This window comes from Helianthus annuus, chromosome 13 (genome assembly GCF_002127325.2).
Source record: "Helianthus annuus cultivar XRQ/B chromosome 13, HanXRQr2.0-SUNRISE, whole genome shotgun sequence".
Taxonomy (NCBI): Eukaryota; Viridiplantae; Streptophyta; class Magnoliopsida; order Asterales; family Asteraceae; genus Helianthus; species Helianthus annuus.
The window spans coordinates 129462446-129479876 of record NC_035445.2 but is presented as its reverse complement, the minus strand read 5'-3'; the positions used below and the strand labels follow the sequence as shown (position 1 = coordinate 129479876).

At 36.4% G+C, this 17431-nt stretch overlaps 1 protein-coding gene across 2 annotated transcripts; it reads left to right on the top strand.

Annotated features, from left to right (window-relative positions):
• Positions 1-3665: 3665 nt before the first annotated feature.
• LOC110899320 (protein RRC1) lies at positions 3666-17059 on the top strand. 2 transcript variants are annotated; one of them, XM_022146205.2, is made up of 18 exons: positions 3666-3803; positions 4729-4825; positions 5316-5442; positions 5589-5631; positions 7522-7582; positions 7691-7840; positions 9048-9164; positions 9246-9411; positions 10247-10359; positions 10489-10560; positions 11348-11569; positions 12398-12456; positions 12587-12668; positions 13802-13939; positions 14027-14251; positions 15044-15774; positions 16339-16502; positions 16589-17059. In XM_022146205.2, exons 2-18 carry the CDS (start codon positions 4751-4753, stop codon positions 16795-16797), a joined length of 2754 nt encoding a protein of 917 aa, XP_022001897.1. In that variant the 5' UTR covers positions 3666-3803; positions 4729-4750; the 3' UTR covers positions 16798-17059. The 2 variants fall into 2 exon arrangements, with proteins under 2 accessions (XP_022001897.1, XP_035838389.1); XM_035982496.1 differs by lacking the exon at positions 5589-5631 and having other exon boundaries at positions 3679-3803.
• The last annotated feature ends 372 nt before the right edge of the window (positions 17060-17431 follow it).

Sequence of the window (17431 nt, the reverse complement as noted above, 5' to 3'; positions counted from 1 at the left end):
CGGCATGTCGATTTGACTATATATCAACCGTAAAGTTATGAAGTTATATGATTATATGAATGTTGTTGCCGGTTCTGTGTTACGGTGCGTACACCACCGAAAGAATCTGAGAATAAAAACAGTGTTTTTTTTTTGTCGAATTGGTGTACGCTTAATGGTTAGATGGTTAGAATGTGGTCTGGATATTAATGTTTTTAATAGTCGCGTTGGGTTGTGGACGGAAGTCATGGAACGATTTATATTTTTGTTTTTTTGTTTTAATCAATAATGTGTCAGGTCTATTAATTTTGTGGTTAATTTTGAAAAGGTGCGTCTATTTATTTTATGGTCGTGTCTCAAATTAACATTTTGTTTAGAATAGAAATGTCTTTTTGGTTCTTGTCAAACCTTTTCATTGCTTTTTGTATAAGAGATGGTGGTTAATTTTGAAAAGGTGCGTCTATTAATATTAGTATTTTGTTTGGAATAGACACGCCTTTTCATTTCTTGTCAAACCTTTTCATTGTTTTTTTATATAAGAAATAACGGTTAATTTTCAAAAGGTGCGTCTATTAATTTTAGTATTTTGTTTAGAATAGACACGCCTTTTCATTTCTTGTCAAACCTTTTCGTTGCTTTTTGTATAAGAGATATAATACATTTACCATAATTTTACATCGGATGAAAGTTTACCCATTTGCATGAGTAGCATCATAACATGCAAAACAAAAGCAAAACAAAAGCAGGTGAGAAAATTTAAGTGTAATTTTTAAATAAAAATTAATGAAACAGAAGGTATTAATTTCAATAAAGTTACATATCAACGGGTCAATTTGAGTGGTCCTTCTTTTCCATCCGAAATGGGTCTACCGGAAAAAAATGGATGCAATAAACTAAGTTGCCATATTGGGGGGGGGGGGTCCTTACTTGAAGCGAGTCACCCACCAACTATTGATGCCCATTGGAGTTGTTGTGTCTTCTGCACAAAATAGTCACAATCACAAAAGGAAAATATCAAACAAACAATTTCAATGCATTCTTCCTAAATAGTGTTTGTTCAAAGATTAAACTTATTTTTTTAATTATATTGTTTGGTTTTTGTTTGGTTCATTACAACCTAACTCATATTCCTAAATAGGTGCACAACCACTAAACAAATTCCACCAGATGCATATATTAGAAAATCACACGCCTTAAGTTAATAATATGAGAGGAAACGTAACAGACTCATGAGTTGGAGTTGCTCAGTGCAGAGGATGCATGTACATAAACATGGATCATTGGCTTGTTTCTTTTCATGTTTGATTTGATATTTATTCTTTTAAGTTAATAATATGAGTTATCAGATCTACTTTTTTTAAGGAAGCGACATTTTTATAGCAAAATTGATTGGTTGCTAATAGTTAAATGATTTTTTAAGGATGCAACTTTTGAATTTGAGAGGAAACGTAACAGGCTAGAGAGGTATGACAGTAATAATAAAAAGAACACACTAAACGCCATCACGACAATTGACAAGGTTAACAAACATAAATATCAACTAAACAGGTAAGTTCAATTTGGTGATTATAAGAAAAGATCCTACATGATTCTAAGAAAAGATCAATGTTTTCTTGCAGGATCGTTTTTGTGAACTGTTATACATGTTAGTGGAATCTAACACAACCACACAGGACAACTTTGAGGCGAGTCAATGCCGGACAAAACTCCGTCAAAGCTGGTCAGTCAACAAACGGGTCAGGTTAACATAAATGAAGCATACAAGGATGTATACTCAAACTCGATAACTCGATTAACTAATTTGTTTACTAGATTAGTTAGATATTACAATTTAGAGTCAGTTGCATAGTAATTAGTAAATAAATATTTGACCAATGTTGGTTAACTATCTTTTGCCATTTATTCTACCAATACAAATAAGAACTATAGTATAAATATTAATACAAATCTTTCTTAAATAAATTAGATGGCTTTGACTTGTTTAACCTATCTGTCTCATTTCAGTTTTAGCTACTTATAACCTTTGTTGTCAGTGCCCACTAGGCTCGCTCCTAGGCCCACTTTGCAAGGCCAGCGCAACGGATAGATTTATGATTGATGGTTTCCCAAGACACGAGGGAAAACCTTGACTTTCAATCTGTTTAACACACTTTAGGACGCTTTCAATATGTTTGACACACTTTAGGTGGCTTTCAATCTATTTGACATATTTGGGTCATTTTATTTTTAGCTAATATTATATTTGACCCATTGACTCGTGATGTGAAGGTAAATTAAGATTTCCCAATGTCTGCAAGCTGGAATCAAGCATGATGTCACACCCTACTCGTAGCGGAAGCGCATAGCTGTGATTGTGAAAGGTTCTCATAGCATTCCATAGTGTAAAAATTCGATATGATTAAAATAAACCACGATGCCAAGATTATATATATATATATATATTACTTAAATGACAACACAAGACGTAAGTGTTTTGTTCACAACATATCCCAAACACTTAATGTTCACAAAATAACATTTGACAAATATAGTTTTTATAAAACAAGGATTTGACACATATATATCGCACGAATGCGGAATATATGTGGCAAACCCTTTCAAATGTTGGCGTCTTCCATGTATCGTTTGTTCTTTGACTTCTTTTTTTTTTTTTTTTTTTTTGAACGGCAAATTAGGATCATTGACGGACTACTAGAGTATCATCGTGCCACCAGCAGAACCACCCGATCATATCCATCTTCACTAGGCTATAATGTCTATATACCAATTCAGGAGGAAACCCAATAAATCTCGGAAAACCCCCCTTTGTGAGAATCGAACCTAGGACCTAATGGTCCCAAAGCTTTATCCCACCCAAAATGCCAATGCAAATGCTCTTACTTTCTTGAAATACATGTTAGAAAATTTGTCAACTATAATGTCGGTGAGTTCAGGTGCTTTGTTTGACATAAATGAAACTTTAAATCATTTGATAATTTATGCATAGTGTCAATGAAATTCGTGGATCAATTAATGTGTAGCTAGGACATTAATATACATGCCAACATAAAACATTCGGGAAATAGAAAACCCGTGCGATGCGACGACACTGACAATTTACAACGCAATGCCCATTTTTGTCAATTTATTAATCCGCTTGTGATATATTGTATAGTACGTCAGTTAGTTTTCTTATTCGTAGCATTAGTGTGATCTATCTATGTCATGAGCCTTACATATCTCAGCTAAACAATAACAAACACACGAATAAGAAAATATCAATCATACGCTATTTTAAAAATAAAAATCCGAACACACGATTATTTAGACACTAATATAGAGTTAAGCCAAAAGTAAATCGCAAAGAATTAAACCTCTAACAAAGCGAACAAATCACAAAGAATTAAACCTCTAACAACCTCTAACAAAGCAAATGAATCAAAAAGAATTAAACCTCTAACAGTTGCATACTTGCGAATTGAACGACACCCACCCATATAGTAGTTACACACACAGTTCACTAAACTTGGTAGTTATACATCAATCAAATGCCCGCTATAATGTATTTGTTTGTCGTCGTCTTGCCTAGCACCTTACTAGTGTTTTTAATGAAAGTCAACGCCTCTCCCCCCAACACCCCAAAAAAAAAAAAAAAAAAAAAATAGAAAAAAAGGGTAAATACTCGATAAAAACTTTTATCACCGAACCCATATTCAACCAAGAAGGCCCAATATAGCCTCGATCACCTGGGCTTTTACAAGTCCACTTCTCAGCTGACCAAAAAACATCCACCACCGCCGGCCACCGTTTCCACCACCAGTTTTCGTCACTGATTGAAGATCACGGTAACCTCTATCCTCTTCCTCCTACTATAATCGTCTATTCGATTCCCGATTTAGGTTAAAAACGTCTAATTGAAACTTCACACGTCAAAAATTAGGGTTAATCACACGCACTTTGTAATTCATGTATATATTGCAAATTTATGTAACAAATTTGTTTATGTAGTAGCATTACGATGAATTTACGAGCGTTTGTGTGAAATAATGGCTTCGAGTTCGATGTTTCATTGGAATGTTTGATTTTAGGGCAGGGGATATGAAGTTGTTGCTTGTGAAAGTGTTATTTTGTTTTTTTAGGCATGGGGAATGTAGTTGTTAATTTGTAATGATCAATGTTTTTGGGTTAAAGAGGCGTAATTGAAACTTTACATGTTAGTAATTAGGGTTATGGTTATCATTCATATAACATACGGACTTTGCGATGTACGTATATATTGCAATTTTACGTAATACGGTTGTTTATATAGTAGCATTTTGAAGAATATACGAGCGTTGGTGTGAAATAGTGGCTTCGAGTTCGATGTTTCACTTAGAGATGCAAGTTGTTAGGTTCATGAATAACTGTGATTGTTTTACAACTGTGATTGTTTTACGTTTGTAGTGTTTGGTGGTTCAAGCATTTTGATTTTGTGATAACCGTTGGATGAATTTGTTGTATTGGAATGTTTGAGTTTAGGGCAGGGGGCATGAATTTGTTGCTTGTGAAAGTGATATTGTTCTGTGTTATTGTGGCTTTCTGCAGTCATGGAGAGTGTAATTGTTAATGTGCTATGATAAATGTTTTTAACTGATTGAAACAAAAGATAAGTGTCGACGACGTGTAGTAGTGATAGTTAAATTCATGTCATATCTATAGAATTTTCTGCAAATTATTTTTATGTTTCAAGTTAAAGTGGATTTTGATTCTTGATACATTTTTGGCTGACAGATAAAGGTTTTTTGACGGAACGATGAGTTCCTTTTCAATTACGCGGAAGAAGACACCTTTTCAAAAGCACCGCGAAGAAGAAGAGGCAAAGAAAAAGGTAAATTTTTTGTGGAAGTCTATTAAGGTCGATAATCTTGCATCTTTAATAAAATATTGAGGGAACTCATTCATCATCATCATTATCATCATCTTCATACTCAGTAAATCCCACTAATAGCAAAGCTAAGGTAGGGTTTTAGGAGGGTAAGATGCGGACGACCTTGCCTCTACCATATGGAATAGAGAGGCTGTTTCCAGTGAGACCCCCGGGCCTCGGCTCGATAGTAGTTTTGCATCAAGCCTTGGACAAAAGGCACATAACACTTGGCAATCGGTACAAAGACCAATTGATGCATGTACCCCCTTGTCTTTTGGCTATCAACGCCACTACATGATGCATAACTAACCGTCCGTCGCTTTTAACATTATTTTCACGAAATTAGTAAAATAGCATTAAAATTAGTGCAATTTCACTTCTAAGCGCCCACACATATATACATTATATGTGCACATAGGGAACTCATTATATGCTTTATTTATATTTATAGAGGGCGGAGGATGAAACAGCTCGTTTGTATGCTGAGTTTCTGGAGTCATTTCAAGGAGATACTGCCGGGTTAAAAACTTTTGTTCGAGGAGGAACGGTTAACGATGAAAAAGTGAAACCTGATACAGGTTAGCTCCTGTTATAAGACCTTGCATGCATTTTTTGTCTTTGCTCTTTCATTACTCTGTTGCACTTATAGGGATAAATGAATGATTTATTTTCAATGGACACATTAATAAACAAACGGGCCTTTTTATGCGTTCACGAATCGCAGGTGGAAATTCCAAAGAAGTATCCGGTTCAAAGAAGGGGAGTAGGTAAACAAGTGCTTTTGATTAACTATGTTATATGTCTCTTATTAGTAGGTACTTTTACTATAGAAGCTATGAGGTGATGATGTCATTAAACTCTACTTATCTTGTTTAGGCTGGTAACTTTAATGAGCTAGGGAGCTTGTTACATGTAACTCATGGCTTGAATTTGATTTAACGCTTCTTTATGTAATAAATCTTCAACAGAAAAGTCCAAGTAGTAAGCAACTAACTTAAGAAATATATACAAATACACACACACACACACCTAGTGACTTGTATAGGCTTGTATAGCCACTATAGGCTTGTGCTTGATTGTACCGGGCAGTCTCGTATCTTCATTGTATCTAACAATCATACATTAAGATTTAGTAACCAGTACAAGAGTATGAAGGCTGTATGCTTTTACTGTTATAGAAGTAGCTGAGTGTTGAGCTTTCTAGTAGCTAAAAACAACCCGTTGGCAAATGTGTTGTTTTGGATTAATCTGGTTATAATGGTTTAGTTGCAATAGCAGATCATACTTAGTGAAGAGCAAGTTCTCTAAGTACCGTTAAAGCCTTGCGTAAGATCTTTTTGTATAGTCCACTTAAAAAAATCCATTAGTTTTGGGATCTATTTCTTTCTACCTTTACGTGGTTTCTGAAACTTCTTGATTGCTTTTGGGATTCGTTTTGTTTTGGTCAAACCCTAGAATGTATCTGCTCTTGTGGTTTTGGATTAACGTTACAATGTTATAGTTTTGACTTTTGGTCAAAGCATGCTACATAAATATTTTATAATGAGGGTTTGTGTTAATTGCTGTTGATAGACGTTGGTGATAACGAGTCAGTTTATGATTACAACACCTAACCAAGTGACCCATTTTGTGGTACCTGTTTTTTCATAAGTTAGGACGAGCTTAATGTGTATGCTGTTTCAGGCTGCAAGATGCTAGTGTATCCAAGTACGAGCATTATTATAGTCGAGCTGTCTACATATCTAATCAACAATTTATCTTTACTAGTGGAAACATAATAGATAAAAAGTTTAATGTTCTAAAGCAATATTGATGTATAGAAACTTAAATAAAGGTCAGACTTGCTGATTGGTAAGGGTTATGTCTATGCTGTTAAGGCTCACCCAGACGCGCGCCTAGGCCCACTTTTCAGGCCCAGCCCAGCCTTCTCGCTTCGTTTCAAAAGTCCCACTTTCAGGCCCTCAGGCGCATTTTCAGGCCAAATTCCAACAAAATTCCGGTCAAAAATCGTTTGAACATGTTTGAAACAATTATAAGAACCCTAAACAAGCCTGGAAACAACCTAAAACAACTTAAACTAGCCCTAAAGAAGCCTAAAACATGTCTAAAATCCTTAAAAAATGTATTTTTATACTAAACGACTTGCCTAAAAAAGCCCTCGCTTTTTAAGCGCCTTGCATTAAGGCCCAAGGCTCACCCTTTGCGCCTTGAGTGCTCCTTACGCCTTTGACAACTATGGGTTATGTGTGTTTGAAGTATAGAACACACACACGTATATATATTTTAATTTTTTTAATAAGTTACATTTTTCATCCTTGACCCTATATTATTTTTTTTGTTAAATTAACTCTGAATGTCTTTGCTTCTAATTTGTATGTTCTTTATACTTTCTATCGCATGAATTTTGATCTAAACTTGATAGATACCCTACACATGTTAATGTTTTAGTTAATTAATTTTAATTAATGTATATGGCGTGTTATGTATGAGAACTGTGGTGTTTATAAACAATTTAAAGTCTTTTACAAAAGAAGTGTGCCTTCGCATTAGCTCTAGGAACACTATTGCTTCACGCTTTTTGAATCTAAGCATGAGTCTAGAACATGCAAATAATGTATTGAAGATTATGCATCAATATATATATATTCTCTCTGCAGGTATGTTCCTTCTTTCATACCCCCTCCTATGGCAACCAAGGGTAAAGAACATGAGAGGCAGGTTAGTGAACTGTTGAGATATTTCTATGCTGTTACCTTGTTGGTCATTTTATAATTGTGGGTTTGACTCTTTTATATCCGTTTTTTAACAAAATTCTGCTACTGACAGAAAGATGAAGAGAGGCCAAAGGAGAAAGCCAAAGGGAAGGCTAGGAATATAGACTTTTTTATGGAGGAATTAAAACACGAACAGGAAATGAGAGAAAAACGAATGCAGGAACGTGAACAATGGCAAGACGGGCGTAGTGCTACTGCAAATGTAAGATATGATCTTATTAATGCATATTTTAGGTCTTTGATAGTCATGGAGTTTTTATTAAAGTACATGGCAAGTCAAACTTTCCAATTTGCCCGATATAAATGTTTGTCCCAAAAAGTTATAAATGTCCCGGTCATAGTCACAGGATTCGCCCCACCCCCGTGTTTCGCAAATCAGATCGCACGTACCGGAATCGGGTGGAAAAGCGGCCTGAACGCCATGGGTTTACAATCCAGATCGGAGAAATCAGGGCATATCTGATTTTCAACAAATTCGACCCTAATCACGTACCCAATTGATTAATTCATTGTTTCAGAACAATCCGATATGTGTACGGAAATAAACACCTTGAAATTGGACTTTGACGCAATGAATTGAAACATCGTTTATGGTTGTCGGTGGCAGAAGTTACGAAGAATTAGCCTTTTTAGGTTAAGGACTTTTGGGGGGGAGGGGGAGGGGGAGGGGGAGGGAATAGGGAGGGGGGAGAGGGGAGAGGGGAGAGGGGAGAGGGGGAGGGGGAGGGGGAGAGGGAGGGATTGGGGGGGGGGGGGTCCTAATTTGATTGTTTTGTTGGGGCTTAGAGTTCCTATTTGCATGTGATTATCTTTCTGCAGCTATGTCTATTTGTGATCTTTTGACTTCTCTGTATGTTTCTACCTTACTATTTTGCCTATCCACAACCTTAGGTCTGTTATTTGGTCATGTCTATGTCTTGTTACTAGTGCCGGGGGTCTATCTGGAAGCGGCCTCTCTGTCCCTAGGGATGGAGGTAAGGTTTGCCTACATCCCACCCTCCCCAGACCCTACCATTAGCTTGCTATTTGGGGGATTTACTGGGTATGATTGTTGTTGTTTTGTAGGTTTAAATTAGTTTACGTAATTTTACTATTTAACTACTCTATCTTTCACTAGTTACATTTATTCCCTAAACTTGTAAATTTTTACATAAAAAAATGTAAAATTAGTTGTATATGATACGGTGTACCTGACTATATGGTACACCGTACCATGTATCGAATTGGCGTTCTTAATGAACCTACCCCCCTAGTACTGGATTTTAGAAATGCACGAACCGCGTACCAGTTTTTGTTCCGCGCACCGGAACGCGATCCATGTGACTGGTCTCAATATAAACATTTTTTTAATTACACAGGCAATTCTTGATAACTTCTAAATCACGTATTTGTTGTATCTACCGTTTCAGCTATCTAGTCGGTTTGATGAGTTGCCAGATGAATTTGATCCAACTGGGAAACTTGGTTTCTTTGATGATGGAGATCCTCAGACAACCAATCTTTATGTTGGGAATCTTGCGCCTCAGGTCAGACCGTGATGCTAATACAGTGCTTCAATTGGATCGAATGCAAGCTGACTTTCTTTTTCTATGTTCAACATATTCCAGGTAGATGAAAATTTTCTCCTGCGAACGTTTGGAAGATTTGGACCCATTGCTAGTGTGAAGATAATGTGGCCAAGGACAGAAGAGGAGCGCAAGCGCCAAAAGAACTGCGGTTTTGTGGCTTTTATGAACCGTGCTGATGGACAAGCTGCAAAAGATGAAATGCAAGGTTAAGTCCTTTTAACTAACAGTTTCTGAACTACAATTCATTCATCATCATCATACTCAGTAAATCCCACCAATAGCAAAGCTAACGTACTAAGATAAAATTGAGAAAACTTGTGGAAGCAAGGACAACTGACTAGGGGTGCTAAACGGGTCTTGTTCACGGGTTCAACCCGACCCGGACCCGAAAATTTAAGTGGAACCTGAACACGACCCGAACAATCGTGTCATTATGAACCTGAATATTCGTGGGTTGACCTGAACGCGACCCTTTCAACCTGAAATTTTTTATTTTTTTCCACAAAGTAATATATTAAAATTAAATTTTACCACAAAAAACACAAATGTATATAATACAATTACATTTAATTATAAAATCTTATCTCAATTTTTCTTTTTAAGTTATAATTATGGCATAAATTACACACTCAATTTAATTTATGACATAAAACATATTGTAAACAAGTATAATGTAATATAAATTGGTTAAACGAGTCAACCCGATCCGTTTAGCTAAATGGGTTCATGGGTTCAACCTGAAACTAACCCAAACCCATCTAGACTAAACCCAAACCCATGAATTTCGCGTTAGGTTCGTGTCGTGTCAGAAATGCTCACCTCTGCTTTTAAGAAAAAGTTTCTGAACTACAATTCATTACTAAGATAAAATTGAGACAACTTGTGAAAGCAAGGACAACCGACGCATCTCATATTACATACGCAGAAAGCTACAGAAAGATTAATATAAAACACAGTCGTAGAAACATAGTTGAATCATTTAAATTTTAAATCACACGTGTTTTAGCGTAAGTATGATTAAAAGTTACTTAACTTTGCAGGGGTTGTTGTTTATGATTACGAATTGAATATTGGGTGGGGTAAATCCGTTTCCCTTCCTTCTCAATCGCTCCCCGCTCCGCCTCCAGGACAAATGGCTATCAGGAGTAAGGAGGTACGTTACATGTTTATATTTGTAAAAGCCTTGTTTTAGCATAACCACTGGTATATTTGATTCAATGAGATAATGATCAAAAACTGTAATGACTAGCATGGGTGTTATGAGTTTTTTTTGTCCTTGCAGGGTGCCACTGTGATCCTATCTGGTCCATCAGGTCCTCCAGTTACTTCTGTTCCAAGCCAGAACTCTGAGCTGGTAGGTTAACCTTCTATGTTACCTTGTGTTTGTAGGGCTGCATACGGACCAAACGAACGCGAACAAGGCCTTGTTCGTGTTCGTTTGTTAAGAAAATACACGTGTTCTTGAACAGTTCATGAACACTTACGGAACAAGATTTTCTGTTTGTGTTCGTTCATTAAGGAATTGAGTGTGTTCGTGTTCGTTTGTGTTCATTCGTCAATTTTAGGTACCAAACACAAAAGAACGCAAACAAACGTTCATGAACACACACGAACACAAATGAACGTCCACAAACACAATCGAACACAAACAAGCGTTCATGAATGGATACGAACACAAACGAACGTTCATGAACACAAACAAGTGTTCATGAACCGAAAAGAACACAAACTAACATATTTTAAATTTAGAAATTAGAATAAATTGGTATCTTTCATCATAGACATTAAGTAGATCCACCCAAATATACTAATGGACATGGGATTACTGAAATAGGGTTTAGTTGTCTCAGTTACCTCAAATAAAAGTTATTGTTAATTTGTTTGGGTGAATATAATAAAATAAATAAAAAATAAAAGAATATCAAAAGTTAAATATGAAAAATAAAAACCTTAGTTAACTATCGAACATAAACGGACAAACATAAATGAACAAGTTAGCACGTTACCGAACGTTCACGAATAAATGAATGAACTTCCCGCCGAACGGTTCATGAACTGTTCGCTGAAAGTTCAGTTCGTTTGCAGCTCTATGTGTTTGTTAAAAACAAATATTTTGTAATATATTAACCTTGGGTGCTTAGGTTCTTACTCCCAATGTGCCGGATATAACTGTTGTTCTGCTTGATGATGTCCGTCTTCGCAAAGTGATTGATACAATGGCTCTTTATGTTCTTGATGGTGGCTGTGCTTTTGAGCAAGCTATAATGGAAAGGGTTCGTGGAAACCCTCTTTTTAGTTTCTTGTTTGAACTCGGATCTAAGGAGCATACCTACTATGTTTGGAGGCTGTATTCTTTTGCTCAGGTACATAAATTGGCGCATCCTTTCAGGTATTTGAATTTTGAAGCATGTTTTCTTTTTCATGACAAGAATATCGCACATCAAACTAACTTATATACCATGAACCATGATAACGTAAATCATGCCTGAATATCGTCTTTCTCCCAAATGTAATCGTTTTATATAGAAGTAACCACTCTTGATAAAGAATACATAGATGGAATTAACTTGTATATATATAACAACAAACAACACTCATTTTGGGCTAAGCAGTTAATGCGTAAAAAATCGGATATCGGTCAAGGACTGATGTTTGAGATATCGGTTATCGCGGTGGGATATCGGTAATTTAGTATCATGCAAAATTTATATATATCTAGCAATTTAACACTAACAATTCAGTATACTCTCCTCCATTAACAAATTAACCTTTTGCAACTTGCAAAAACACTAACAATTGTAGAAAGTAGGAACTGATTAAGACTTAAAACACAACATTTAACAATTAAGACTTAAAACACTAATAGCAGCAATAAGAAGATAGAGAAATGGTAGAACTAAGAAGAAAGGTACTGATATCGGAAAAGTCGGTGATATATCGGTCAAATATTGGTCCATGTTGCCGATAATATCGGTACCCATATTCTGACCGATATGACACCAATATTTTACATGGGGACCGATAAGTGATATATCAGCAGCGATATTTCACCGATATTAACTGCACAGTTTTTGGGGAGGTGTAAAAAAGGGACATGACACGTACGAGAGGTTTGAGCTTTTATTTTCATTAGTTTCCGGAGTTTGAGATATTATGTTGAATGAAAGAATTCTTTTGTCTCTCAAATGCAGGGTGATACTTTGCAGAGGTGGCGAACTGAACCTTTTATCATGATAACCGGTAGTGGACGGTAATGAATGCATGAAACATCTCTTGATACTTAAATTGCAAATCATGCCACCTATGTACAGTCTTTGTTTTTGTATTTTTGCATAGATTTATAATTTAATTATAGCCACTAATACCTTTTAATTGTCTAGATGGGTCCCACCTGCTTTGCCAATGGCTAAGAGCCCAGAGAATGAGGAGACTGGGGCCACCTTTGCTGCTGGAAGAAGCAGGGTACATTTTTGTTTCTGTTTTTCTTGAGGTGGCTATTATAATTATAATATATACTAAAACATAAGTTATAGTGTTTTTTTGTTTTTGTCTTTTATCAGAATTTTCAATTAAACCTCCTGATTTTTAAATAAGTTTACTGTACGGTCTTTCAACTTTAGTAATAACATGATTAGCCCCTTAAGTTTAATGAAGTTTTGTTTTTTAATTTTCAACCCTTGCACTTTATTATAATATAATTACTATTTGACCTTCAACTTTAGTTTTCCCCTTTATACTTGATTGCAGTTACTATTTAGAAACTTTTTGTTTTTTTTTCCTTTTACTTATTATTGTCGTTTTCTTTTATTTTTTTCTCAATGTAATGTTTTTTAAAATTTTGTATGTACCGTCGTAAGTTGGTTATTTTATTCACGATTTCACGTTCTGAACCCGTCGCAGGTATTCGTTTTTATGGTTATAACGAGTGTTGATACCGTAAAAGACTGGATTGATAACTTTTTTTGTGACTTTCGAATATACCGTTGTGACGTGGGTTTTTTATTGTTACGTAAAATGTTCCGTCGTGATTTGCTTCTTTATCTATTTTTCGAACCCGCCACGAAGCGCGGGTGGTAACCCGCTAGTTTCAACCAATTTACCTATAAATGGGTCAATTTAGGTTGAATTTTATCATTAATATGTGAAACTGGTAAAAAAGGCTATTAAAAAATAGATCACACGTAGGGATGAGCACGGTACCCGTTCGGCACCGAAAGTACCAGTACCAAAAAACGGGAAAAATCGGTACCGGTACCGGTACCGAATATACCGGTTCGGTACTGGTACCGGTATTTACCGGTGTTTTACCCGTGACGGGTGTATTTTAATTGAAGAAACCTCGTAAGTCATTTTTATTCTAATCATTAAATTATTGTTGGAATATTAAATCCATATATTGGTAACAAATATATAAACTGACTTCAAATTTTGGACGAATATCTTCGGGTCAACCTGACCAAATTCATAGATAATTTCATGTATTTACCCGAACTATTTTGACCATTGCCCAACTTCCCATTTTGTCACCTCAACGTATACCAGCTAGATGCGGTGAAGTTATTCACTAACCTTTTCTTGCTACGCTTCTTGTGCAGCGTGTGGAGGCTGAGCGCACGCTAACTGATGCACAAAGAGATGAGTTTGAAGACATGCTTCGTGCCTTGACATTAGAAAGAATCCAAATCAAGGAAGCAATGGGTTTCGCATTAGATAATGCTGATGCTGCTGGAGAGGTATCATTGCATTATAAGTTTATAACTTATAAACTTATGATATGTTTTAGTGTTCATTTGTTGCTGAAGCAGCTCTATCACTTACAGATAGTTGAAGTTTTGACCGAGTCTTTGACTCTTAAAGAAACACCAATACCTACTAAAGTTGCAAGGCTCATGCTTGTCTCGGACATTCTTCACAATAGTAGTGCTCCTGTAAAGAATGCGTCTGCTTACCGCACCAAATTCGAAGCAAATCTGCCTGATATACTTGAAAGCTTTAATGATTTATATCGGAGTATCACAGGCAGAATCACCGCTGAGGCCCTAAAGGTAAAGTATATATGGTACATGTAGCAGTTTTTATCCACTTATTAATGGGTCGATTTGGGTTATGTTAATTTCAAATGAGTCAAAAGTCAAAACAAAATAGTCAAGTTAAATGGGTTGAATATGATGAAAGTCCCGAGTAAAATGCCATTTTCGTCCTTGAGGTTTGGTTGGTTTTGCAACTTTCGTCCAAAGGTTTGTTTTTCTGCATTTGGATCCAAAAGGTTTAAAATCTTGCCATCTTCATTCGGCTTCTTAACTCCATCCATTTTCCCATTAAAATCAGGGGTATTTCTGTCTTTTTCGCTAACTTAAAGGGCAGTTCGGGCTTTTTCAATTTATGTAAAAAGACAGAATACCCCTGAAAAAGAACCAATTGCTTTCTAAGTTAACAAAAAAGACGAAAATAACCCTAACTTAACCGAGAAAAATGGATGGAGTTATTGAGCCGGATGAAAATGGCAAAGATTTAAAACCTTTTGGATCCAGATGCGAAAAAACAAACATGTGAACGAAAGTCGCAAAACTGGCCAAACCTCAGGGACGAAAATGACATTTTACTCTGAAAGTCTCCATAAGTCTATTTTAACGCTTACAACCTTCGGTATCATTAAATTTAAGGTTTTAGATATATATATTTTTAATCATGATTAACATCTTAATTATATATAATTATGGGCCGAAAGTGTATGTAGATTCATACAACCCGGCCTAGATCGTACACTCCCTACTAAAAATGGCCGGACTGAACAGGCTTTGACCATTTTTCAAGTCTAACGTTCTCTTTTCCGCCAGGAACGGGTTCTGAAAGTTCTTCAAGTATGGGCTGACTGGTTCTTATTTTCGGATGCATACGTAAACGGGTTACGCTCAACATTTCTCAGGTCCGGTAACTCTGGAGTTGTATCCTTCCACTCCATTTCATCAGAAACCGAAGACAAGTCTAACTATGACAACACTGAAGATGTCGGAAAGACCAATCCCGATGCAGCATTGGCAATCGGCAAGAGCGCAGCCACGAAAGAGTTGATGGGTCTCCCTCTCGCTGAGCTGGAAAGGCGGTGCCGCCATAATGGATTATCTTTAGTTGGCGGCAGAGAAACGATGGTCGCACGGTTGCTCCATCTCGAAGAGTCGGAAAAACAGAGGGGTTATGAGCTCAATGACAGTTTGAAATACAATAATCCGAGAGAGAGTAATGTCGATACCGGGCCTGTGGGATTTTCGGGAAGGCATCACCACGTGGAGAGAGTAGAGTCTGCATCTTTACCGTCAAAGATTCCGATCCCGCAACCTGAGTTAAAAGTTATTTCTAATAAAGTCAAATCGGATTCGGTATTGCCTGCCTCTAAGTGGGCCCGAGAAGATGATGAAAGTGATGATGAACAAAAAAGTACTAAAGATCTTGCGTTGGGTTATTCGTCTTCTGGAAGCGAGAATGCTGGTGGTGGTGAAGGTAACGCTGAGGTGACAGATCATTCGAGCATTCTCACAAGTTCTGATAGCGGGCTCAATGAAGAGAAGAGGTATACTGTTATTGAACATATTTGTTATTTGAGTAAAATGCCATTTTCGTCCCTGAGGTTTGGCTAGTTTTGCGACTTTCGTCCAAAAGTTTGTTTTTCCACATCTGGATCCAAAAGGCTTAAAATCTTGCAATTTTCATCCACCTCGTTAACTCTATCCGTTTTTCTCCGTTAAGTCGGGTATTTCTGTCTTTTTCTGTCAACTTAAAGGGCAATTCGGTCTTTTTCACTCTATGTAAAAAGACCGAATACCCCTGAAAAAGACTGAATTGCCTTTTAAGTTAACAAAAAAGACGGAAATACCCCCGACTTAATGGAGAAAAATGGATGAAGTTAACAAGGCGGATGAAAAGTGCAAGACTTTAAACCTTTTGAATCCGATGTGACCAAACCTCACAGACGAAAATGGCATTTTACTCTTGTTATTTTTAGAAAAGAAAAGGATATCCCGCCAGTTTGAAATTATTCAAGCTTTTACTAGATGTATACTCTGTTGTGTTTTTTCCTTTTTTTTTTCAAATTAACACCTGTAATTAAATGATGGTTTAATTGTTGTACATGTAGACACAAGTTGAGGCAGATTGAGGTGGCTTTGATAGAATATCGTGAATCCCTTGAAGAGCGAGGAATAAAGAAAGAAGAAATTGAAAAGAAAGTGGTGGCACATCAGAAGCAGTTGCAGTATAAATATGGCTTAATGGATGGTGGTGAAGACGCATCACACAAAAGTGAGTTATTAAACTTTTCTCCTGTTTTGGGATTCGGAATTTTGTCGTCTTTGTATACATTTATTGTAATTTATATATGAAAACAGGGACATCGTCCACAGAGAGAAGGGAGAAAAGAGAGGATTCACGTGAATCTTCTAGAAAGCGCCCAAGAAGTCATCGTGACAGTGAAAGCCCACAGAGGAAATCATCAAGTAGAGAGCGGGAGAAGGGTAGAGCTTATGAGCCACAAACTGAAAGAGACCATGATAGAGATAAACGTAGAGACAGAGACCGGGACAGTAGGAGAAGATAAAATTGTAGGTTGTTCATGCTTTAGCTTGTGCAATCTGGCTTTTTTGTTTCAAAATCTGACACGATTGCCTGTAGTGTTGGACGTTATGTGGGGGAAAGTATGGGGTGTATGTAATCTTGATCATATGGTAGGTCAACAGGTCATATTTGCTGTAAACGACATGATAACCTTTTTGCATACTGTTGTGAATCTGATTGGTTTGTTGTGCGAAGGAGACGATTGTTTTGAATCGTGTAGACAAGCATAGGAGGTTTCTTTCTCAGTTATACTGATTGATTAAAAGCCTGACATAGGAAGAGTTATGAAAGATTTTAATATGAATATTGTTGGCAAATGCGTTGAATGGATGGCAGATTTCGACCCAAGTGTATGGAAACAAGTTGACATGTGTTATGTTTAGGTTGAAAAGGAGTCAAATGAGTTGAAAGTTGTTTTGAACTGATTACAGTATCCTAAATTGTTTAACCCAAGTGTATTGAAATGAGTTTATATATGTTATATTGTCTCTAAAGTTATATCTGTAAATGCTACATACACTTTAGATTTTATCATTAACACGTTGCATTATTACCTTTACGGTTGAAAAGGAGTCAAATGAAAGAAATTTTGAAGTTATTACGGTATCCAAAACTGT